Source organism: Crocodylus siamensis, chromosome 6 (genome assembly GCF_052110815.1).
Source record: "Crocodylus siamensis isolate JL-2025a chromosome 6, ASM5211081v1, whole genome shotgun sequence".
In the NCBI taxonomy this organism is placed as follows: Eukaryota; Metazoa; Chordata; order Crocodylia; family Crocodylidae; genus Crocodylus; species Crocodylus siamensis.
The window spans coordinates 91,156,691-91,180,742 of NC_143400.1; the positions used below are offsets into that span (position 1 = coordinate 91,156,691).

Here is a 24,052-nt window from a genome sequence, read left to right on the forward strand (position 1 = left end):
TTACTCCTGCTGCAGTATACTGCATCGTCTCTTGTCAAAGTCCCTGCTGAGCAGGGGCTTTTTTTTTTTCTTTTTTAAATCCACTAAAACTGAGAGGATGGAGCATCTAAGAGAATGCAATCCCAAATTGCCTTGCCCCTTTTTCCTAGCCCCTATACTTGCAAGATAAAGCTTAAAGCTGCCAGTACATTGCAAGGCATTGACAGTATGCCAGTTCATGTCCCTCTTGAGACATTGTAGGGGTTTTTTTTCATACAGAACTATTTTGCTGTGGTGTGCAGTAGGCTGGAATAGACAGTCTTGTAGACCCTTTGCACAAATGGATGCCTGCAAACACAGGGGACTGGACTTTATGGCCTGGGAGGCATCTTCCAGTGTTCAGCTCCTGTCTAAATTAATCCACATAAGACCAATTCCCGTGTGTACCTCAAATAATTACCTTAAAGAAACTGAACTTAGAGAGAGCTAGATCACAACATGATTTTGTCTCTTGGCTATCACTTTGTATGCTTAAGTTGAAAATTTATGATCTCAATGCCCATGGCCAGGTGCTGCCTGACTCTGGAGATGCTTGTAGTTAGAGTGACTATATGTCTTTTAAGGAAATCCAGGACACTGCCCTCCACCTCCTCTCAGCCCCCATACCCTTCCTCTCTGAGTCAGTAGCACTGCTGCAGGCAGTGGTGCTTTACTGCGGTGCCTGCCCACTCACCTGGCTGGCATACCATGCCACTCTGCCTCCCCGCCAGACTTTGCTCTGTGCCCCTGCAATTCCAGGACTTCTGTTTTAATTTTCACCAGCCAGCCAGAACCATCCTACAAAATCTGGGACTGTCCTGCCCAAACTAGAACATATTGTCATCCTATATATAGTCCATAAATACCTAAGTTTAGTTGCCAAAGTTAAAGTTCCCCAGGGGCTCAAAGCATTTCAGGATATGTCTACACAACAGAGGTACTCAAGCTAGCTCTAAGCAATGTTAACTCAGGTACCAGAAGCACTCCAGAGCTGGCTGTGAGGGTGCTCTGCTCAGTCTTAACACTGGTGAGATGCTTGGCACCTATCTCCCACCTGAATCCCACTAGGACTCACTACCAAGTCTTCCTTTGCCTACTTCCCTTGAAGAACCCAATCCAATAGGGCTTTTTTCAGAATGCACCTGCCAGATTGAGCAGCTGATTGTACCATTTTAACCAACAGTTCATGTACTAGAGTACCTGCAGAGGACGTGGGATACTCCGGTTTAATAACCATTTTTGCCTGGGAGCATTAGAAGCTAGATCTCCTAGTATCCAGGACAGCATTCTAACCACAAGGCAACAGGATATTCTGAGATGGGGAAAGGTCTCAGTCCCTCCTGTGGGAGCTATTCCAATTTGTTTAGAATGATAAAATATTCATTGGCCAGAAAGAATGAACAAGAGTGAGTATGACTTCATCTCCTCTTCCCCATAAAGTCTTCAAACTGATTTACAACAGTTTAATTAAGCAAGGGTCACGGTTTGCCTGTGCATTGGATATAGTGCAATTGTGGTTAGGGCATGTATGTGGGAGAGGGCATGACTGGGTTCCAGTCCCTGTTCCCACGGTTGATAAAATATTTAAAATTAAGTATTGCAACTTTAACATTTTATCTACATTGAAACCTTAATTGAATTGAAGTGCTACATTATAGAAAGAACTCCTGGCTTGAACAGACTGAGATACAAGCTTTCATTAAGATATCACATTAAGGAGGCATGCGTAGTCTGTTTGGTTATTCTTTATTATACAAATGGAGGTTTACTATGGTAAGTACAATAAAGGTAAGTACAATAAATGATGCTACTGTAACTATCAGTTTATAAAATAAATTGATGCAAGAGGGAAAATATAAGATTGTATCACTTAGAAATACATGTTTTACAGTCATTGAAGAAGCTTGCAGATGAAATCACATTTCATGTAGATATTTCTATGTCTGTATGTATGAGATAAATAACAAACCAGTAGTCTTACTGAGCAAATGTGGCACTTAGTTGCCAAATATGAATATGGATGTCTACAGCACCTTGACATCTAGGACTCTGAGGACCCACACACGTCAGTGGGTGTAAAGTGTGCTCAGAACCTTACAGGATTGGATTTATAATTACTACATATAAAGAAAAGGCTTTCTTTAAGAAACTGAAGCTAGCCTCTGGTCTGGTCAAATGACATGTAATGCAGGGAAAGAAGGGCATTAAATCAGTCACCCACCTCCCCTAACCTCTGTTTCTCCCCTGGCATACAACCAGTTTTAGGGTACAGTCTAAAGCTTCTCTAACTCGCATTTAGCTGCCTGTGGCTATATGGGAACATTTCAGCAGCTGAGATGTACCAAAGGACAGAGTCTTCTTCCCATAGTCATTAATCTGAATTGAAAGTGACTTTTACTTATCTGTTACAAATTTGCTGGAGGTGAACTCTGAACATGTGGGCTTCCACGCACCTATGGAGGTCTTGTCTGTAGGGAAGAACTTCCAAGACTGAGGCCTTGATGGTCACAGTTAACAGTTTAGGAGGCATACATACATTATTGAATAATTATACAGTTTTATCCACATGTTACCAGCTACAGTACTTTTCAATCTAGAAGGCTTGTGAGACTCCTTATATTTGCTAAGAAAGAATGACTCTTCACTCTGCCTTAGTATTAATTAAACCAAATCAAACAGATAAAAGTATGCTTCATTTGTAGGTAGTACTCAGATGTTCAAATTTAGAAGAAAACAATAACAGAAAGAGCAGCTTTTCAGAAAGGATCCAGTTTTTCAATGTTCAAGAACAGAAATAGCAAAAAGAAATATAAAGTTAAGTCTTGTATATAACAGTATTCTAGTAAATGACATGATATAGCACATGCATTACTTTGTATTTATCTGGTCTCATTTCTTGCAGAGAGCTAAAGAAACAAGCCAACTAGACAGAAATTCTGTTTTTTAAAAGCTCCATTCATTCTCCAACAATCTCTCTCTCTCTTCCCCCCCCCCCCCCCCCTTCCTTTTTTTTCCCACCCCTGAAGACCGATAGCTCTAGGGTAGAATCTGCATGTGTGCTTAGATACAGGGCCTTGTGACTGGAAATCAGCTGCTGATTATCTTTATAATTGATGCTCTAGCCCAGTAACTAAAGGCCTATGGAATAAGGCTGAAGAGTAACCCTTTATCTCTCAGGCAGACTTGCCTCTATGGCCTAGGAAATTTAAATAATTGGTTTTCTATATTTAGCTCAACTTTTTCCCCCCCTCTTAATTTGCACCTCAGTTATCCAAGTAAATAACTGATAGATTAGAAGTAATTTTATAGAATTCAAAAGTACTTAATTTAGAATGAAAAAACAAGCCACTTGGAAATTTTCGGATCATGCCAGATTTGTTATTGCTTCCACGGTATAAGGGTCCGCATCACTGCTTGCTCATTCTGGTCCTGATTCCATTCCACTGAGTTCACCCTGACCATGCTTGTGTGCATAAGATTAAGCATGTGCATAACAGCTGACGAGTTTGTCTCTGAACTCCAATTTTTTAAGGGTATATTTTTATCATTCTAAGTATTTGTTTATATCAGGAAACAGGAGAGTCCTCATTAATAAATAAGCAAACAAAAATGTTTCCCCATGGACACCTAACTGAGAAGCACCATCATACAGCTTCCTTAGGGAAGTCTATTCAACTTTGAATTCATGTGGATGGAAACTGTGTTTCTTCTTTTGTTTCAGCACAGACCTACTGTGTGAATGTGGACAAGGTATTAGGGCAGAATTTTCTGTGTTTCAATATTTGGGTGGCCATCTCAAGATACAAGAGACTTGATTTCAGTAGTACAAAAGATTGACTGCCTCCTGGAAATCAAGGCTGTAAGTACCTGAATTGCATGCCCCCAAACAGTAGCCCAATCTCAGGGTCCACTTTTGAAAACTTCGCTTTAGGATTGCTCTGCACCAGTTTTCCTCCTCTGACACCTACCACACAAGACTATTGTGAAACTTGATGTATTAATGCCCTGCACATGCATAATGCTTTGCAGCAACTCATAAGGGAGGCACTCTAAAAGTACAAACTGTTCATTATCAAGGACTTAGACAGTATGATGGACAATGTCGTAGGTTACAAAAGAAATTGTGTTCACAGTCATTTTGTTAACGCCTGTAACTGACTTGATTTTATCAGTGCACTTTCCTGAACTATAAGTAATTTTTTTTACAGAAAAAGATGTAGGTATTATGAGGATATCAGTTTATTTCTATGGTGGTTTTAATATAATTTTTGGTGCACTGCATCACCAAAACAGAATAGGGAAAAGACGTTTTTTTTTTTATGCAACTGAAACTGCAAGCACTTGAAATTTAGGCTGGCAGAATGTTGCTATTCCTGGAATCTGGCAAGGATACAGTGGCAAACTTCCTTACTCTTCAGAAAAATGCTATGGGATCTTTAATGTCTCATGGCCAGGTCCTGTATTTACATCTCATCTGAAAGGCACAAGTGCAAGAATGCTGATCAGATTAGTTAAGCTTTTGGCTAGAAGCCTTCCAGTAAGACTGCTCTCCGGGCAAAGTGCCACAGCTATGAAATCATTCTGGTATTTCAGAAATGGATTGATTTCATGTTAGATCAATAATTGAGTTTATAATGTGGGTTGAAATTCAATGTTGCTGTATTTGAATCTTTTTAATCAGACCTAGCATTTAATATACAGCTTTACAAATATTAACTTTGGTGATATCCCTTTGTTAAAAATAACCTTCATGCCTTGCTGTCTGCAGGAATAAGTCTTTTTTTTTCTGATTAAATGCATGTGCTTAAATGTTCAAGTGGCTATACTGTGCTGAATGTTCCTGATTCTGGAAGCTAAGCAGTTCTGGGCCTGGCAGAAGTCAGACAGCAGACAACTTTGGGATCCTACTAGGCACCATAGATTGAAGCTAAGTTGCAGCCCAGCACCTGGTAAGTAGGTAATTTAGGAAACAGAATATGTGACAAGGATTTCTTTATGCCCTATTGCCCGTGCTGATGGAGAAGAAAAAGAAGCTTTACTTTGTACTGCAGCCACATACATCAACTATCTTCAGGGTCCAGATGAAGTTTTAGGTGCCTAAATCTCCAAGGCAAGCCTTGTGACATACAGCTGCCATTCCCTGCTGCAGTTGGAGTTACCTGTAACATCATAGCAGCAGGAATGAAACTCGGATCTTCCCCAGCTAAGAACCTGCCCAGTCAATGGCAAAGGTCAAGCTGAAGTCTGTGAAAGCTGGATCAGGGCCCCAAAGTGTAACTATCCTTAGGAAATCTTCTATTTTTCATAGAGTAAAAATGGAAGCTTTCCTACAGGTCATTACTTTTCATAAACAAACTTTAACATCCTATTTAAACGAAACGGATTGTGCCCAGCATTATAAAACGTGTCAGTACAGATTTCGTGAGCAAGAGCCAGAGACTCTTTGCTGCTCCAGTTCACCTGCTTTGCACTAGGGCTGCTACATCATGCGGCGTAACAACTTGGAGAATCCAGCTGGAAGAATTTAGCTGGTTTCTAAATGCATGCAGACATTTACATTTGTTTGAAGAATTCAAGGATTGGTCTAAACCACACATTTGAATAAAACTGAACTCCAGCAAATGCTTCCTACAGGCTTGATTCTGCTTACAGAGCTCAAAGGCAGGCAGTGTAGATAAAGGCAAGGTAATATTCACCCCTCAAAGGGCTTTTACACTTGAGTAAGCGACAAAGCAGAGCTGAGGTCCTGTTTGGACACCTGGGAGCTCAGCCTGGTATGAATAAAGGGCTTATCTATAGGGGGAGGGAGCTCTTTTGCACAGTTATTCCTTATTGACTGCCTGGGGGGAGGCTCTTCTGAATTTATTTAAGCCATCCCCACCAGCAGGCACCATCCAGCCCAAGAGCCTCTGCTGGAGGAGGAGGAGGAAGAGGAGGGCAGGCTGTGTGGAGTAGGCTTGCCAGCTCTGAATGTATTCCAGGTGGTTTCATCACATCTTGCGTTACAGCGCGTCGACTTGACATCAGAAAGGCCAATGCACATGCCCATTTGCATTTGAAACACCCACTGGACTGCTGTCCAAATCGGATTCAACATGGGATATTAATTTTAATGGATGCCCAATCCTTGATCTCCCGGGTGACTCTCGGCAGCATCCTGGAGATTTATGTCTAATTCCTGAGGGTGGTCCTGGAGGGTCGGCAGCCCTCGTGCGAACCCCCTGTGCACTCTCTCCGCCTGGCAGAGCCCAGCCCTTAACCGGGTGCAGTGTGAGGAGGGGTTCTGTGTGACATGTCTGGCAGGAGGGGGGTGCCGTGTGACAGGAGGGGGGTGCCATGCGACATGTCTGGCAGGAGGGGGGTGCTGTGTGACAGGAGGGGGGTGCCGTACAACATGTCTGACAGGAGGGGGGTGCCGTGTGACAGGAGGGGGGTGCCGTACGACATGTCTGGCAGGAGGGGGGGTGCCGTGTGACAGGAGAGGGGTGCCGTGTGACATGTCTGACAGGAGAGGGGTGCTATGTGACAGGAGGGGGGTGCTGTGTGACGTCTGACAGGAGGGGGGTGCCGTGTGACAGGAGGGGGGTGCCGTACGACATGTCTGGCAGGAGGGGGGGTGCCGTGTGACAGGAGGGGGGTGCCGTGTGACATGTCTGACAGGAGAGGGGTGCTATGTGACAGGAGGGGCGTGCCGTGTGACATGTCTGACAGGAGGGGGGTGCTGTGTGACAGGAGGGGGGTGCCGTGTGACATGTCTGACAGGAGGGGGGTGCTGTGTGACAGGAGGGGGGTGCTGTGTGACGTCTGACAGGACAGGGGTGCCGTGTCACAGGAAGGGGGTGCCGTGTGACATGTCTGACAGCACAGACGACCTGCTCCCCGCTCCCCCTCACCCTCCTCACGCTGCCCCAGCGCTCCCCTGCACGTTCCCCAGGCTCCGCCCCCGGGCTCTCCCTAACCCCCCCCCCGCGCCGCCGACGTCACTTCTGGGGGTGTGGCGTCCGCAGCAGCCCCTTGGCGACGGAGTGGCGGCGGGCGATGGCGGTGCGGGGGCGGGCCGCGGCTCGGGCTGTGGCCGTGGCTCGGGCCGGGCCTCTGGCGGCCGGGCGGGCCGCGCTGCACCTAGGGAGCGGCGGCGCCATGGGGGCGAGCGGCGGGCGGCAGCTGCACTGAGGCGGCGGCGGCGCTTGTGAGGGGACCCCCGGGCCGGGACTCGCCCGCCCCGCGCGGCCGGGGGATGTTGCGGTGGATCCGGCAGCAGCTGGTAGGGGCCGCGCTAGGCCGTAGGGGGCGGGTGTCCTAGGCAGCTAGGCACAGAGCTGCGGCCCCCCCCCGTCTTTCCCTCTTTCGGTGTGGTCCCAGGGAATCGCGGGCTCCCGGAGGCGCGGGGAGCGGCGAGCCCCTTGTGGGCAGAATCCGACCCGCCCGGACGCGTCCCCTTGCGCGCTGGGTCGGAGACTGCCGCGCGCCCTGACGCAACGCAGGCCTGGCAGCCCAGCCTGCTCGAGTAGGTGAGCCAGGCAGTGAAATGCTTCCCTGCCCCCAGCGTGTAGCTCTTCAATCAGGGGGTCAAATACCCTCCCTGGCCCCAAAGACAGCTTCTGTCTGCGCCGGAGTGGAGGGGCAAGACCCTCTGGGCAGGATCCTCCGGCGCGCCCCAGGCAAAGTCCCCAGCCTTGGCTGCACCCAATGCCTTAACAACACCTTGACCTGTAGCGGCGGGGCGGGGGCAGCCAGCAAAGCCCAGTAGCCTGGGAAATAACGATAGCAGTCTTCCTTTTTCCTCTTCGAACGCGCCGCCCCTTTGGGAGCTGGGGCGTGCAAGTTAGGAGGGTTTGAAACCCAAGCAATATCACCCAAGCACATTCACATAAGTTTAGGGAAGGCTCTTTATATACAAAAAAGAAAATGCAAACAAACAAGCCAAAAAGCTGGCTTAAAAACAGACGCCTGGAGCAGGGAACCTCCTTTGCACCAGTGACAGTTGGCAAGCCTGTTGTACCATCCTGTCATGTGGAAATCAGACTGCTGTGACAGTGGCACGTCTCTGTGCCACCGGAGAAATAAACACACGTCAGTGTTCACCATTTCCCTTCAAACTGTTGGTCAATAAAGACACCCTTGGCTGCACTTAAATGCACTTCCATTCATAAACCAAAGTAAAATGCACTTGCTGAGAGAGAAATGCTTTGTTGTGTGCTCCAGAGAGCAGTTTCCATTATTTTTAAACTTATTCATTCATTTATTCATTCATTCATGTTGGCGTTGCTTTCTAATTTATGCGGTATGATACCAAGGTTGCTGCCTTATTTTGTAACGGCTAGAGCTTTTTTATCTTTTGAGTTGATTGAAAACTGTCACTTCCTTGTTTTGTAAAGTGTTTTGGAGTGGGGTTTTGCTAGGTTTTTTTGTTTTTTGAAAAAGGCAAGATTGCCTTGATTCAGGGGTTTTCTTTTTAACAGGGTTATAATGTTTAGGAGCAATCCTCCTTTTTTTTATAATCTCTGATATAATCATTTGTGGACTAGGACTGCTGGTGACTTTGATTGCCAGTTTGACAGTGTTTATAGCTTGGTGTACAACTGGGGTTTAATGACATGGAAATTAATTGTTTTGTATCCGATCTTGCTACGCTTTTCTGTTTTATTGCATCCGCATGCAACATTTCTTCTAGTCTGCCTGTGTCATTAAGATGAAGACTGATATTATAATGCAGCCATTTTCTTTGTTTTCTCCAAAGATTGCCGTAGAACCGCCTGGTGAACAAATTGAAGAAAAAGTAGTAGTTGTCATTCTCTTTCCTGTGGAGTGTACCTTAAGACTATATTGTCAGTTCTAGGAATTAGTGTATTAAGTATAGTTGCATTTGTTTAGCTAGGAGCACTGTAATGCTGGACGGCTCTTCAAAGACATGCTTGGTGTTGAATTAGAAAGCTTACTTTGGGTCTCTGAGGTTCCATGTGGCCCAGTAGACTTTAAGTAATTACTTCATTGTATGGATAAAAAGTAACTTCACGTGTAAGAAATGCTACAGTGTGATGCATTCCATATTTAGTATTACTTTCCTCACTGTTTTTATGTTTAAAGAAACTTTGGGTCCTCTGGGCCCAGATCTTAGGCAGTACAAGTATTAGATTTCACATTGCCAACTGAGAAAAAATAATTTTCTTAGGAAAGACCTTAATTTAATTTAAAAATACTGTAAGTTAGGGTGGCAAATTTCGTGATGCCTCATTCATCTTCTTTTTAGTGAAAATGTTTTGTTACTATATTACCGCAAACCCTAGTCAAAACAAAACAAACAAAAATGCATATATATATGTCTCTTTCTCTCTCTGTATTTTTTTTTACTAGGGTTTGTCATAAAATAGTAACAAAACATTTTTACTGAAAAGAAGATGAGTGAGGTACCATTAGGAAATAGTATATAAAAATAGTACAGAGGAAGAAATAGCATGTAGAATTCAGCAGAACCTGTAGGTTTTCAGGAGTCTTTTGTGTAAGAAGAGTGTATTTTGGTGTAGAAGAAGGTAGCTTACAGTTGTTCCATGTGTTTGTGTATCAAGGCTTCACTTAATGTAAAAAAAGGATATAGTTGGGAGTGGATACTGGGAATAAAATGAGCTCTTGAAACGTGGGCAGGCGGGTAGGTGAGATCATAGTGTGTTGTGTAAGATGAGAATGGAGAGGAGCAGGAAGAAGGCTGCATAACTTTAAAAGATGTAGAAAGGAAGCTTGAACTGAACAGAGAAAAAGATGGCAATTTAAAGCATAACAAATTATTTAAAGGGGTATAAACTCTGGCAACAGTCTTTGGAAGAAAGATAATGGGAAGAAGTTACATTGCATAAGCGATATTCTCTAATGTATAGACAGGTTTGAACAGTAGTGATGAAGAGGCAATGATGAGTTTCTGAAGGTATCCAAAAGAAAGGCCATTCTAAGTTAAGATGCAAGGAAACTTAAAAGGGGTGCTAAGAAAACAAGCCTGAAAGTTGGGCAGGCTACGTGGCTTGTTTTCTTTAACTGCCAGTGTCTGAGGTTTATACCTCAAGTGTTTCACAACCCTGTGGTTGAAACTTGTTATGAGCAAATTAGCACTTTGTACAACTCTTCTGACACACCCAGCTGCCCCCCCCATATGCATATTCATTGGTCTACCTTGGATCTGGTGACACACCTATGTACTTAAGACATCAGTATTTATATTATCATTATTTTCTAATGTTGCTGCTGTAGTGCTGAGCAGGTGGTGATAGATAGGAAGCAGTAGGAAAGAGAGGTAGGATGTAAGAAAGAAGTTGGGTACCAGAAATAGGGCTGATCATGCCACAGATGCATGAGACTGTTGGGGCAGAATCTGCATTTGACAAGCGTAGGAGGAAATATATCCAGTATTGGATACTCTTGATGGTGTGTACTTGAATCTATGTTGAACAAATTTGTTGAGACCTGTAGATGGGAGTACTGGAGCCAGGCATATGTGAGTAGTGGGCTTGAATTTAATGAAGTGGTGGTAGTGAAAAGAGTATGTTAAGTATGGGGAATTGCAGTACACAATGCGGGACTGGAGTTAATGGGAATGTCCTGTGTCCTGTTGAAGTTGGCTGTCTAGGTTTATGTAAATAAAGAAAAACCCAAGAGTTGCACACCTTTTTTTTTTTTTATATAATACAATTTCTAATACTTCATATAGTTATTGGTGGAATACACAGTCACACCTTCATATTATTGGGGATCTGTGTTGAAAGGGAAAACAGTGGGAAGACAGGTGCATGCTGAGATGCAAGAGAAGGGTAAAGGATGTGAAATGGATGCATTTGAGCGGTGCTGATTGGACCCGATAAGCAGTTGAAGGATTAGATTGAAATTCCTGTGAGCAGTGTCCTTGCCTCATTTTGTTTGTGAAGGTCTGTGTTACTATATAGATAAATGACAGACTTGGATCTCTGGTACTGGGAGGGCTCCCAATGGAGAAGCCATAAATAGAAGTTAGCAGTTATTTGTGGGGAGGGGCAGAGGGGCTAAAAATATGGCAGATGAAAAGGATGATAATTTAGTTTTTTTAAATAAAGGAACAAGCGAAAAAAAATAACTTAAAAATGCCAAATACCACAGCATGTAAACATGCTTGTATAGCTAACTTATTAGAATTCAGCACCACGAAAGCTGTAGCTGCTCCACTGTATGTCTGTTCTTTCAAGGAGTGAATGTCATCTTTCATTATGCTGCATACTGATATTGTCACCATCCTAATGCACATGAAAAACAAGCATCAATATGTATAAACAGATTTATTAACAAAAAGCAATTAGCATAAAACCATTTGCAGAAAAGGAGAGAACAATCCAGTCTGCAAACAGCTTGTTTGTTATTTAGAGTAATATTTAATTTCTTAAATGCAGTGTCCCTTCAAACAGATGTTATATTGATTGCTGTATAGTGCCTCACACAAGCTTCCAAATGTTTTACACTTCACAATGAAGGCGCTGTCTAGATTTATCCTAGATGTACCAATTCAGCTGTTAGTGGTAGATGTAGGACTAGCACAATCAAAAGGTGTTAGGATATTGGGGTCTCTGTGAATCTTGGGTGCCGTCAAACAGAAGATAACTGAAGCACTTAGCGTATCTGATTTTGAGATTTCATAAAAAGCATAGGCAAGTGCATTTGTCAAGGAGGTGCAGCCAACTGCTGAGAAATGCAGCCAAGTAAGTAAACAGCAGTTATTAGGAAGCTGTATTAACACAGTAATAAGCCATTTTGCTGGTTCACAGTAGTGATGGCTCTTTAAAACCAAAAGTATTTTATGGTTCGTCAGAGGTGATTTGCAGTATATTCAATACAGCATTGTAATTCACATATTTTAGAGAAATTTAGAGGCAGGAAATAGGTCATTCAGCTTATTAGAGATACTATTCTAATTTTGATGGAGCTGACTTAAAAGATTTTTTCTTTTAACTGCATATGCTAAAACTTTCCACTGGGTCAGTGGGTAAAAGCCATGAACCTGTTGGTATTTCTTCCCTGGCAGTTTCTGGAATGATATAATCATTAATCTTTGGTCTGTATGTAGTAGACCTCATAAATGGTGTTTGTGTATAAAAATCTAAGTTTATCACCTAAGAGATTTGCTTTTGTTTAACCTGAAATTGAATAGAGGGTGAACATGTGGATGCAGTGTACCCCATCAGATAGTAATTGTACACAAGCATATTTACTCTTAATTCTGGTTTTGAACTAAAGGAATGACTGAGAGGATGCCCTTGACCCTGGGATACATCTAAGAAGAAATCACGTTACAAATTTTCAGTCAACTGAATGGCTTTCTAAAAAGAACCTCCCTTCCATGGCCAAAATCCTCATATGCAGAGTAGGAGCACTGTTTTTCTGTAGTCTGTCTTTGTCATACACGTGCGTGTGCATACACGTGTATGCTTGTTTTTTTTCCAGGACTAGTTTTGACCTAGTCTGGATGGGAAAGGTGTCATAGCATCAAAAAGTTGTTTTCGCTATAAGGTAGCAGGCATATGAAGGCCTTTATAGTCAGTGAGCAAGTACTGTTTTGGCTCATCCCACTACTATGTGGCCTTGGAGGTCTGTAACACTATTTAGAATGGCAAATTCCTCTTACTGGTGGAATTTAAGTTGCTCTGCAGTCACCAGCTGAAAAGCATGCAAACTTGCGATAATTCCATTAAGCTGCCTTGAAAGAAAATCTTTGAAAACTGCATAGTGCTTCACAGGACCTTGGAGATGCATGATTGTAAACATTGTTCACTTTCTACAAATTGTTAGCGCTTTTGAATGCAGAAAGATGTCTGCATCTCCTCTGTAGCTACTGTTCATGGAGATCTTGATTTGTTCCAGTCATTATACCTTTACATTATTCAAAGGAACAAAATGAAGCTATCAGAAGATCTAGTGAAGAGGCTAAGACCTACAGGAACGAACAGTCTTTTTGTAAGGCATAATTAAGAGTGGCATATCTACCAGAGCACTACATTTGGCAGAATATTTTGTTTCTGCCTTTAGGAAACTTGAATACCCTTGTGACATGACAATGTTATTGATACTATGCAATACAAATATCAAGGCTCAACCTGCCCTGGGAAAATATTGAAACGTCAAAGACAAAATGCACTCAGTACTCTAAAGGAATAAGTCTGTATGCAAAATATAAAATGATGAATGGTGATTATACTGCCAGGTTAAAATATTTTAACCTTTTCCATGCTCTTGAAAGTGGAAGTTGTAGGATGATCAGAGACTTGTTTTGATATTGGTAAGTATACGATGGCAAAGGTGTTTTCTATTTATTGTTGGATTGGGCTTCATGGGAAAGAAGCCTTGGACAGAATTGGAGGTAGGACCGAGTAAAGAGATTTTATTTTGTTTTAAAATATTGCGTTCTGAAGATTTGTGAGGTGAGATGTTGTGTGTTCAACATCTTCATCAGTGACTTGGACGAGGGGGTAAAAAGCACCCTGTTCAAATTTGCTGATGACACTAAGATGTGGGGGGACGTGGGCACGCTAGACGGAAGCAACAGGCTATAGTTGGACCTAGACAGGTTACAAGGGTGTGCGGATGAGAATAGGATGAGATTCAACACAGACAAGTGCAAAGTGATGCACCTGGGGAGGAATAACTGGCACTATACCTACAGGTTGGGGAACTGCCCTCTTGTCAGCACAGAGGTGGAAAAGGATCTTGGAGTCGTCATTGACTCCAAGATGAATATGGGAGGGCAGTCAGGAAGGCCAACTGCGCCTTGTCATGCATCATAGACGCATCTCGAGCAGGTCCAAAGAGGTGATCCTCCCCCTCTATGTGGCCCTAGTCAGGCCGCAGTTGGAGTACTGCGTCCAGTTCTGGGCGCCGCACTTCAAGAGGGATGTCAACAGCATGGAGAGGGTCCGGAAGAGGGCCACTCGCATGATCAGGGGACAGCAGGGCAGGCCCTACGTGGAGAGGCTACGGGACCTGAACCTGTTCAGTCTCCAAAAGAGAAGGCTGAGGGGGGATTTAGTGGCCTGTTACAAACTAGTCAAGGGGGATCAGCAGGCGCTGGGGGAGTCCCTGTTCCCCCAAGCACCGCCAGGAGTGACCAGGAATAACGGTCACAAGCTGGCAGAGGGTAGATTTAGGCTAGATATCAGGAGGCGCTACTTCACTGTCAGGGCGGCTAGGATCTGAAACCAGCTTCCAAGAGAGGTGGTGCAGGCTCCAACCCTGGGGGTCTTTAAGACAAGGCTTGACAATCACCTTGCTGGGGTTGTTTGACCCCAATACTCTTTCCTGCCATGGCAGGGGTTCGGACTAGATGATCTACTCAGGTCCCTTCCAACCCTAGAAACTATGAAACTATGAGATGAAGAGAGTTTTGCAGTAACTTGCATCTTGTCTGAAACTCTTGAAAGATGAATAGTGTTTTCTTATTTTGGTGCCAAAAGGCCTGTGTATTAATACCACTGTATCATTTTAGTAATTTTTATTATGGTCTTTTCTTCTTGCATCATTTTTTTTCTATGTCATGGATACTTCATTGGAATGGACTTGCATTAAGAATCCTTCAGCTCTGACATCTTCAACAACTTAATGCAACACAATTCTTAGGTTTTTCTTGCTGATCTGTGGGCCAGATGTTTTGCCCCAGTTCTGGCCTCTATGTGCTTCCTGTGCAAAAGGGCAGGAAGCTGCCTGCAGTGTTTCAGCTGAGACTTCCTCTGATTCAGCTGTACCAACTGTTGTAATGTTACAGCAGCCCAGAAGCTGAACTAATTGTGTTGAGGTCAGGACAGGTGGGGACTGAGAGGGCTATAACCAACTTGGAGACTCCTTGTGGATCTCCACACACAAGAGACTCTGAATGTGTCTGTCAGTAAAGGCTTTCTGTTACCTGCTGAATTAATTTTTTAATCAAAAGTTGAACTTTAGGTCTTTTCTCCATCTCAGTTCTCTTGTATTGTTTGTACTGCTGATGACCAGTATATTTTTTCTCAGTACAGTGTGTTCCAGAAGCCTGCAGTGGTGGTGCTGTCTTCAACCAGCTGTCTGCTCCATACCAAATTATCTGTTGCCTGTCTTATGTATGGTGTGGCTAGTAAAGCGACCAAAATGCTGGCTTGCATCCATAGATGCTTCTCAAGCAAATTCCAGGACATCATTCTCCCCTTGTACTCCGCCTTGGTGAGGCTACAGCTGGAGTATTGCGTCCGGTTTTGGGCTCCACAATTCAAAAAGGATGTGGAGAAGCTTGAGAGAGTCCAGAGAAAAGCCACACATGTGATCAGAGGTCAGGAACACAGACCTTACGATGCCAGGCTGAGAGCCATGGGGCTCTTCAGCCTGGAAAAGCACAGGCTCAGGGGCGACCTGATGGCCCCCTATAAGTTTATCAGGGGTGACCACCTGGATCTGGGGGAACATTTGTTCACCAGAGCGCCCCAAGGGATGACGAGGTCAAACGGTCATAAACTTCTACAAGACCGTTTCAGGCTGGAGATAAGGAAGAATTTCTTTACTGTCCGAGCCCCCAAGGTCTGGAACAGCCTGCCATCAGATGTGGTTCAGGCACCTACACTGAACACTTTCAAGAGCAAATTGGATGCTTATCTTGCTGGGATCCTATGACCCCAGCTGACTTCCTGCCCTTTGGGTGGGGGGCTGGACTCGATGATCTTCTGAGGTCCCTTCCAGTCCTAATGTCTATGAAATCCCATTTCATGAAAGTTACATTCTTAATTTAGACTGAGTATCAGAGCACGGTGAAACAGTCGCTCTTATGAAGTTGTTTTTAAAAAGAAAACTTAAAACTGATGAAATTGGAAAGAGGGAACAGAGAGAGGCATTTTACAGATCTGTTTTAATTGTTGGCAAATCTTTTGTTCCATCTTTTGTTCTAGCCATGACTCTAAGCTTCTAATTGTGCCAAGTGTATTGGTTTTGACTTCTGTGATCAGTACTGTGAGATTATGACCATAAGGTAGATGGTGTTTATGATTAAAACCCTGGTTTCAGGAGCTAAGTTTTTTGCAGTAATCCAGTGCTATCTTCATGCTGGTTTTTCTTTCAGAATTCATATTATATTTTGTTGTTGCTGAATAATTCACCAAAAATATAGCTTTCCCAAGGAAGTCTTCATTCTTGCATCCTGGTCTGTGCACTTCATGCCAGGAAGGATGAATTATAGCAAGTAGTAGTTTCAGTGTGAAATCAGTTGGTTGAAGAGGAGTTTGTTTACAACTTCATGAACAATTAATAATTTATAGTAGTATCTATGCATTATTCTGACAGATTTGCTACTAACTTCACAAGTTGGGAAAGCGATAAATTGTTGCCAATGGCAGCTGCAAATCCCAGAAAAGGTAAACTTGAAAGCCCATCTTTAGTAGTTTTTTAAAGGCAGTACTGGCTTAAATTTACCTCTTGTTCAAACACTTTGACTTAGCAGTAACAGAAATATAATGTAACTTATATAACAGTAGTGACTATTTATACTGTGCAAGTGCCAAAAAGACCTCGTCTGGCTACAGCCACGTAGGAGCACGCAAATGTCACCAGAAGTCAGTCTGATATTTTACAGCTAGATTAGAGGCTCTTATGTTTGTCCCAAGGAATTTACAATCTAAATAAATGGCATATTGATAAGAGATGGCATATAATAAAAAGAAATTACAGGGTGACTTTTATTGCTTGCTTTTAAGAAGCCCCTTGTGTGATATCAGTTGCTCTTGTAGGGTCCCAAATCCTGTAGGTTCCAAGGGTCCTGAATGTGGGTGTGAAGAGCTAAATCTATGAGATCCTTGCAAAATAAGGAAAGGAAGAGTTGGAGTGCAGGTACCTAATCATATGGAAATAGAGCAAAAAAATGACTGTGTACTATGAAAAGAAAAAATATACCATTCTAATAATACTACTACTAATAACAAGAACAACAACAGAAAGCAGAAAATTAAGGGTTAATTGTTAGGTTGGCAGGCTTACAGTATAACCTGCCCTTAAAATAACATGCTCTTTTTTGTGCTGCTGGATCTGGAGTGTTGCTCTAGTTCTTTAAAATGAAAGGCTTTCTATACGGTGGAGGCTGGGAGGGGGGGTAGGAAACACTCACTACCCAGCTGGGTTAGCCGTTGGTAGCAAACTTACAAACAATACGTTCAAATTTACAGGATTATTTGAGGATAAAAAAAGGTGTATCAATGGAAATTATTTCTTGTCCATGCTATATGGGTGTTTAGTCAGTCCTGCCTGGCTGCTAAACCAGACAGGGTATTTATGCTGCTGTCCAGAAAGTCTTTGCAATGTCCGTCAATTAAAGACAATCCTGTATGTCCAGGTCCAGCAACAAACTCTTCTTATTTTTTGAGAACCTGATGCAGTGAATTCTAATTTGCTCTTGCAACAAATATCTAGAGACAAGATTTTTACACAGTTGCATGTGTGCTTTAGGTATGCTGAAGCACAACATCAGAGGAGCATCTTTCAGAAATGTATGCAACTCAAAGAATGTAAAATGTGCGTTAGCTTAATATCTTAACATATCCAGGACTGTAATAGATTACAGTGTGTTTAAAAACTACAGGTGGGCATTCTTATTGTGCTTTCCCTAGTCATTGGATGGGAAGACTGAATTCTATAGGACATGAATTCTGCCTGTAGCTGGATTTTTTTGTATTTCGTTTTCTAGCAGTGGGCAAATAAAATATGATTTTTTTTTTCTTTTTTCATTACATTAAAAGTCTCTTGACTTGTGGCGTTCAGGGGTGAATTACTTGTGGCCTGTTATTTTTTGTTAATTCTGCTGCCATGTTCTATAGTCATGAAACCTGTATTTATAACCATGTCTCTAAAAATATGGTATCTATAGTAGAGTCTTCAAAAAGGTACAAAAATCCTTTAATTGGTTGTGTGAAGATATGAAAGCTAGGAGATAAGAGCAGTAACAGAATGAATTTGACAAAGCACTTTTGGAAATGCAAGGTCATCACCGCTAGCAAAGCACAGGTGACATTCACAGTGAAGCTGCTGTTCTATGTAAACTCAATATTTTTATTTCTTTCCCTGCCTCCTGTTAAATGGATTTCAAGGAAAAATCCTAAACCATAGTATAGGCTGCTGTTGCAAGGATGGAAAATAGGTAATAATAACAATGTAATCACTTTTTAAAATGCGCATACCTAGTCTCCAAGATGCTGTGATTTAAGAGTGCTTTTAGTTGTGTTTTCTTCAAGAGGAATGATTATGGGAAAGGGAACTTTGGAATAAGGAAAATAGTGATTTGGAGACACTGTGCTGAGGATAAAGTTTGTCAATGTTTTTATTTCTCTGCCAAAATAATGTCTTGTTACAGAAAATGTGGAAGAAGCTTTGTTTCTATTTTAATAAGGACCTAAAATATCGAAGGAACCACAGTTTTAGCAGTAGGAGCCCAACCCTTAAGCAGTAGTTTTTCTTCTGATATTTTGAAAGACATTATGTGTTATACCAAAATTCATGTTGCAGTGTAACATCTGTAGTATCTACATTTCAGAATAATATTTAATTACTGAGAAACTCTTGTAGCACAAAACTGTGATTGTATTTGTATGTATGCCATTATACAATTAGTATTGTTTCTTGTACACTTTTTAATTAGGTGTTCATTTTCTATGTAGAATTGCCTGTTTTTCAACATATTTAGAGATCAGTATGGCAAAAAAAGATGGTGACAAAATGCCAAAGCAAGTTAAATTTAGCATGCCTTAAGGAGGAAATTGTACATAATGCACATTTGAAAGTAGTGCATTGCATTGATATTTATATAATAAATCATGGCTGAAATGCTGAATTAAAAAACCTGGGATAAATGGCATGCTGCTATAAAGAATAAAATAGGCTCTGAGCTATCATATTAGGTCACAGTACATCGTTTATTAGAACATGTTGAAAAGAAGAGCTGGGCCATGTTAAGTGTGAACTAAGCTCATTTTCTGTGCATTGTGTTGAGCAATAACTGTCGGTGCAAATTCCAATGTAGTGCTTTCCTAAATTTTAAAGCTCTTCCATTTTTTGGGAATAGATCTTGGCCAGTTCTTATCTGGATCAGATTTTCAGTGCTGTTTTTCAGAGGGAAAATTCAAATAAAAGTTTGTTTCTTTGCCAGAGCGAGCCACTAAATCCAAGTAAGGTAAATTACTTGGCCAAAAGTTGGAAATGGCAGTTCCAAAACTGATTTTCTTTGAGTCCATTGATCTTATTCGTAGATTCTTTGCAATAATGCCCTATGGTATGGTATGTAGTAAAAAGTTTATAGTTATGGTTACTGGATATTCGTTCTGGATGTCATTGAAGTGAGTGAATGTTTTCTTGTAACAGTGACCGTGTCACTTTGTAAGTAAATATACAAGTAAAATAAAATGCAGCAGTGCATACATACCTTTTGGCTGTGTATTCATAGACTCAACAAGGTAAATGTGAAATTTTAGTGTGATATTGGTTTTTATAAGAAAAGAATGTGGTGTTTACATCTGGTTTTTAAATGAGAAGAAAGTTTTGTTGCAGTACAGATTTGAATGGTCTCTATGGAAATTTAACCTTCTTTGACTCTCAACACCCAAGGGACTAGTTAAGCCTCATGTATGAAGAGAACAAGATTGGATTTTGTAAGTCAGAACAAATATTCCAGGTACATGAGAGAGATGTTGAAAGAGATTTTTTTTTCTTTTGGCACTTAAAGGGGGAGAGAGAGCGCACAAGCACACTAATACAGGGCTCAGCAACCTTTAAAGGCTGCAGGTGGACAAGCAGGGAGCAGGTAGACATTAGGACGCAACCATCACTGCTACTTCCTCGTCCCCACCTCTTCCACTTGCATGAGGAAAGCACCCTCTACTGCCACTTTCCCTTGAACCCTCTGTGGAAAAGCAAGGTGCAAGAAAAAGCAGGAACAGCAGGCACTTTTCACTGCGTTGACATGGCAAAAGCAGCAATGGCATGCAGAAAATGACTGCTGATGGAGCCCCATGTCCGTGGACTGGATCAAAAAGCTCCATGGGCCAGAGGTTGCTGACTTCTGCAATATTATATATGTATATAGTGTTTATAATAGGGGTGCACCAATAGAGATTTGGGGGGGTGATACCAATAGCCGATTTGTAAGGAGGCATACTGGCCGAATCCCATTTCCGATACAACTGCACGCAGCTGGTAAATCTGTTGTGGTGGAAGGAGAGGAGGGAGGGTATGGAGGGTGCAGATCAATGCGCCCTGTGGTAAGGGAGGGAGTGGTGTAGGCACTGCCTGGGTGGGGTGGGGCGTGGAACAGCCACGTTTCATCCGGGGCTGTGAGGGGACTAGCTCCCACAGCTGCATCCCTCTTCCCATCCCCCTGTGCATCCCAGGAGGGCACAGGGGGGTGTGCCCCCTGATCTGGGGGTGGGGACAGGGTGGGCTGCAGCTGTGGGCGGGGGGTGGGCTGCAGCTGTGGGTGGGGGCTGCACCAAGCTCTTCTCAGTGCTTGGGGGGAGGAGGGGTTGGGCTGGGGCTACGCTCAGGGCAGGCTGTGGCGGTGCTGGGAGGGGTGGCTGCAGCACTCTCCCACCCCTCTGACCCCTGGCCCCCTCCCAGTACTGCTGCCTCCTGCCCTGACCACAGCCTGGCCCAGCTGTTGCTGGAAAGAGCCCAGTGCCACCAGGCCCCAGCCTGCAGCTGCAGCCCCCCCGCCACCCCAGCAGATATGGGGGCATGCTTCCACCATGCCCTCCCGGGGTGCACACAGCAGTGGGAGCTGCCCCACACCCCCCGGATGAGCCACAGCTCCATCTTGTGCCCTGGCTGAGCAGCACCTGCCCCACTCCCTCACTGTGGGGGATTTTGATCTGCCCCCTTCCCCATGTCCCTTCCCTGCCCTCCCTTTCCACTACAACAGACTTACCAGCTGCATGCAGCTCTGGAAGCTGTCGGGCTGTGCTCCTTACTGCCTGCATGCTGTGCCACAGCTGAGCACATGCATGGGCATTTGTCAGCCAAATTATCAGCCACATTAGGCTGATTTCCGATGCAATCAATTTTTTTTTATATTAGTTCCAATCCAATATTGGACCAATGTATTGGCGCACCTCTGGTTCCTAAAAAAAACCCTCATGTTTCTCCACAAATAATTATCATAACTATATTTTTTTTATCTTCCAAGTTCTTTATACACACTGGACAACAGATTTAAAAATGGCTGTTGATTGTTGGTACTGTACATGTATATCAATTTCTGAAAATAAGAGGTTTGGAAAGCTTCAAGATGAGCATCCAAGAATCTCTAATTGCTTCTGGAAAACTTGACCTGAATCTACTTACCATGCCTTCAGGGGAAGTTCATGATGTTGCAGGAGGATAAATGATTTGCCAAAGCTCAGAAACGAAACTGATGATATTATTGTAATATGAATGCACTAATACTTACATCTTTAAGATGCCCTGTTTTCTATTTCTGTGATTAAGCCACTACACTACATTGACCTGTTAGACTAAGACTGGATTTTGCAGTCTAGAGTGTATGAACTCTAGGAAGTTCTACTTTTGAATCCGCCATGTCTCATGGTAAGGGATTTATCCAGCATACACTGGACTCTTGTCAAAAGTTCCCTTGAAGCTAAGACTTGCTCTTCCTGTTCAGTCTTCTCCTACTAGAAGTCTCATTTCATTGCAGATATTCTGTTTTCTTCCACTGGGTTAGGACAGACTTAACTAGTAAGTATACTGAAGTAGAATAAGAGGACCTAGATGGAGGTGAGAATTGTGGAGATGCTTTTACAGAAATGATCTATTTAAAGGAATGGATTCAGTTTTAACTCTAGACAGTCTTTTGTTTGTGGTATCCTGTATGTAGCCCTGCACACTTGATTGCAGCTTGATAGAGACCAGTATGAAGAAGGCATAGTTACATGTTTAGAGCAAACTATTGAAGAAGTTGAACAGATTTGACACTTGTATTAATTGATTAGATTCCAACACCATGGCTAAGTACAAAAAAGGTACACTAGATACAGGGTCTTCATAAAGTCCTTGTACATTTTTAAACTTTAATAACTTAGGTGGTAGGTATGATAGAAACAATCTGTAAAAGGCATTTAAAAGCAAATTTATTAAGGGTTTAGGACAACTAGAGTACACAATGTTAGACTTCAACATAACCACCAGTGAGTTACTGCACTAATTGTACTGGTGATCCTAGCCCTAAGTTCCACCAAAGGATGTGGTTTTGACAAGTAAAGCACGCTTTTAACATGTCCCCATAAAAAGAAGTGCAATGGTGACAGGTCAGATGAACAAGGTGGCCAAGAAATTGGTTCAGTGCTGCCTATCCACTTCTCTGGGAAAACATCATTTAGGAGCTGTCGTACATTCAGAGCGTAGTGGCACAGAGCTCCATCTTATTTAAGAATAAATTTAATACGTATGAAATCTAGCATTGTTTCTATCATAGATTGTTTCTATCATACCTACAACCTAAGTTATTAAAGTTTAAAAGTACACAAAGACTTTCTGAAGACCCTGTATATTGATATATTTTAATTTAACTTAAATTTGTAAACACTGTTTACTTGACTCTATTTTGTTTGTTTTGATTAACAAAATTAAATAATTTTCAAATCTGTATTTCATAGTTTCATAGTTTCATAATTTCTAGGGTCGGAAGGCACCTAAGCAGATTATCTAGTCTGACCCCCTGCCATGGCAGGAAAGAATACTGGGGTCAAATGACCCCAGCAAAATGTTCATCTAACCTCCTCTTAAATACCCCCAGGGTAGGAGCCTGCACCACTTCTCTTGGAAGCTGGTTCCAGACCCTAGCTGCCCTGACCGTGAAGTAGCGCCTCCTGATATCTAACCTAAACCTACCCTTTGCCAGCTTGTGACCGTTATGCCTGGTCACTCCTGGCGGTGCTCGGGGAAACAGTGACTTCCCCAATGCCTGCTGATCCCCCCTGACTAGTTTATAACAGGCCACAAGATCCCCCCACAGCCTTCTCTTTTGAAGGCTGAACAGGTTCAGGTCGTAGCCTCTCCTCATAGGGCCTGCCCTGTTGTGCCCTGATCATACGAGTGGCCCGCCTCTGGACCCTCTCCATGCTGTCGACATCCCTCTTGAAGTGTGGCGCCCAGAACTGGACGCACTACTCCAGCTGCGGCCTGACCAGTGCCGCATAGAGGGGGAGGATCACCTCCTTGGACCTGCTCGAGATGCATCTGTGGATGCACGACAAGGTGCAGTTGGCCTTCCTGACTGCCTCTCCACACTGTCGGCCCATGTTCATCTTGGAGTCAGTCATGACCCCCAGATCTCCTTCCGCCTCCGTGCTGACAAGAGAGGAGTTCCCCAACATGTAGGTATGGTGCCGGTTGTTCCTCCCAAGGTGCATCACCTTGCACTTGTCTGTGTTGAAACCCATCCTATTCTTGTCCGCCCACCCTTATAACCTGTCTAGGTCTGATTGTAGCCTGTTGCATCCTTCCAATGTGCCCACGTCCCCCCCACATCTTAGTGTCATCAGCAAATTTGAACAGGGTGCTTTTTACCCCCTCATCCAAATCGCTGATGAAGATGTTGAACAGTGCGGGCCCTAGGACCAAGCCCTGGGGGACCCCACTGCCCACGTCCTTCCAGGTTGAAGGACCCATCCACCACCACTCTCTGGGTGCGGCCCTCCAGCCAGTTGGCGACCCATTTGACTGTGTGGGTGTCTACACCACAGCCCCCCAGTTTCTTAATGAGAATGGGGTGAGAGACAGTGTCAAAAGCCTTCCGGAAGTCCAGGAAGATTATATCCACTGCTACCTCTGCATCTGGTGATCTGGTCGTAAAAGGCCACCAGGTTGGTCTGACAGGACCTGCCACTGATGAACCCGTGTTGGTTGCCCCTAAGCATGCAGTCCCCTGCTGGCCCCTCCTGGATGTGTGCCAACATAATTTTCTCGAACAGCTTGCCTAGGATCGAGGTGAGACTAACCGGCCTATAGTTTCCCGGGTCCTCCTTCCTGCCTTTTTTGAAGATTC

The 24,052-nt window shown here is 43.3% G+C and overlaps 1 protein-coding gene across 3 annotated transcripts in view; it reads left to right on the top strand.

Annotated features, from left to right (window-relative positions):
* The first annotated feature begins 7,020 nt into the window (after positions 1–7,020).
* Positions 7,021–24,052, top strand: part of ATP11B (ATPase phospholipid transporting 11B (putative)) — a 114,821-nt gene continuing 97,789 nt past the window's right edge. For all 3 annotated transcript variants that reach the window (XM_090056325.1, XM_090056323.1, XM_090056324.1), the window contains exon 1: positions 7,021–7,282. In XM_090056325.1, coding sequence (XP_089912451.1) covers positions 7,256–7,282 — 27 coding nt within the window. In that variant the 5' untranslated portion in view covers positions 7,021–7,255. The remainder of the gene's footprint in view (positions 7,283–24,052) is intronic.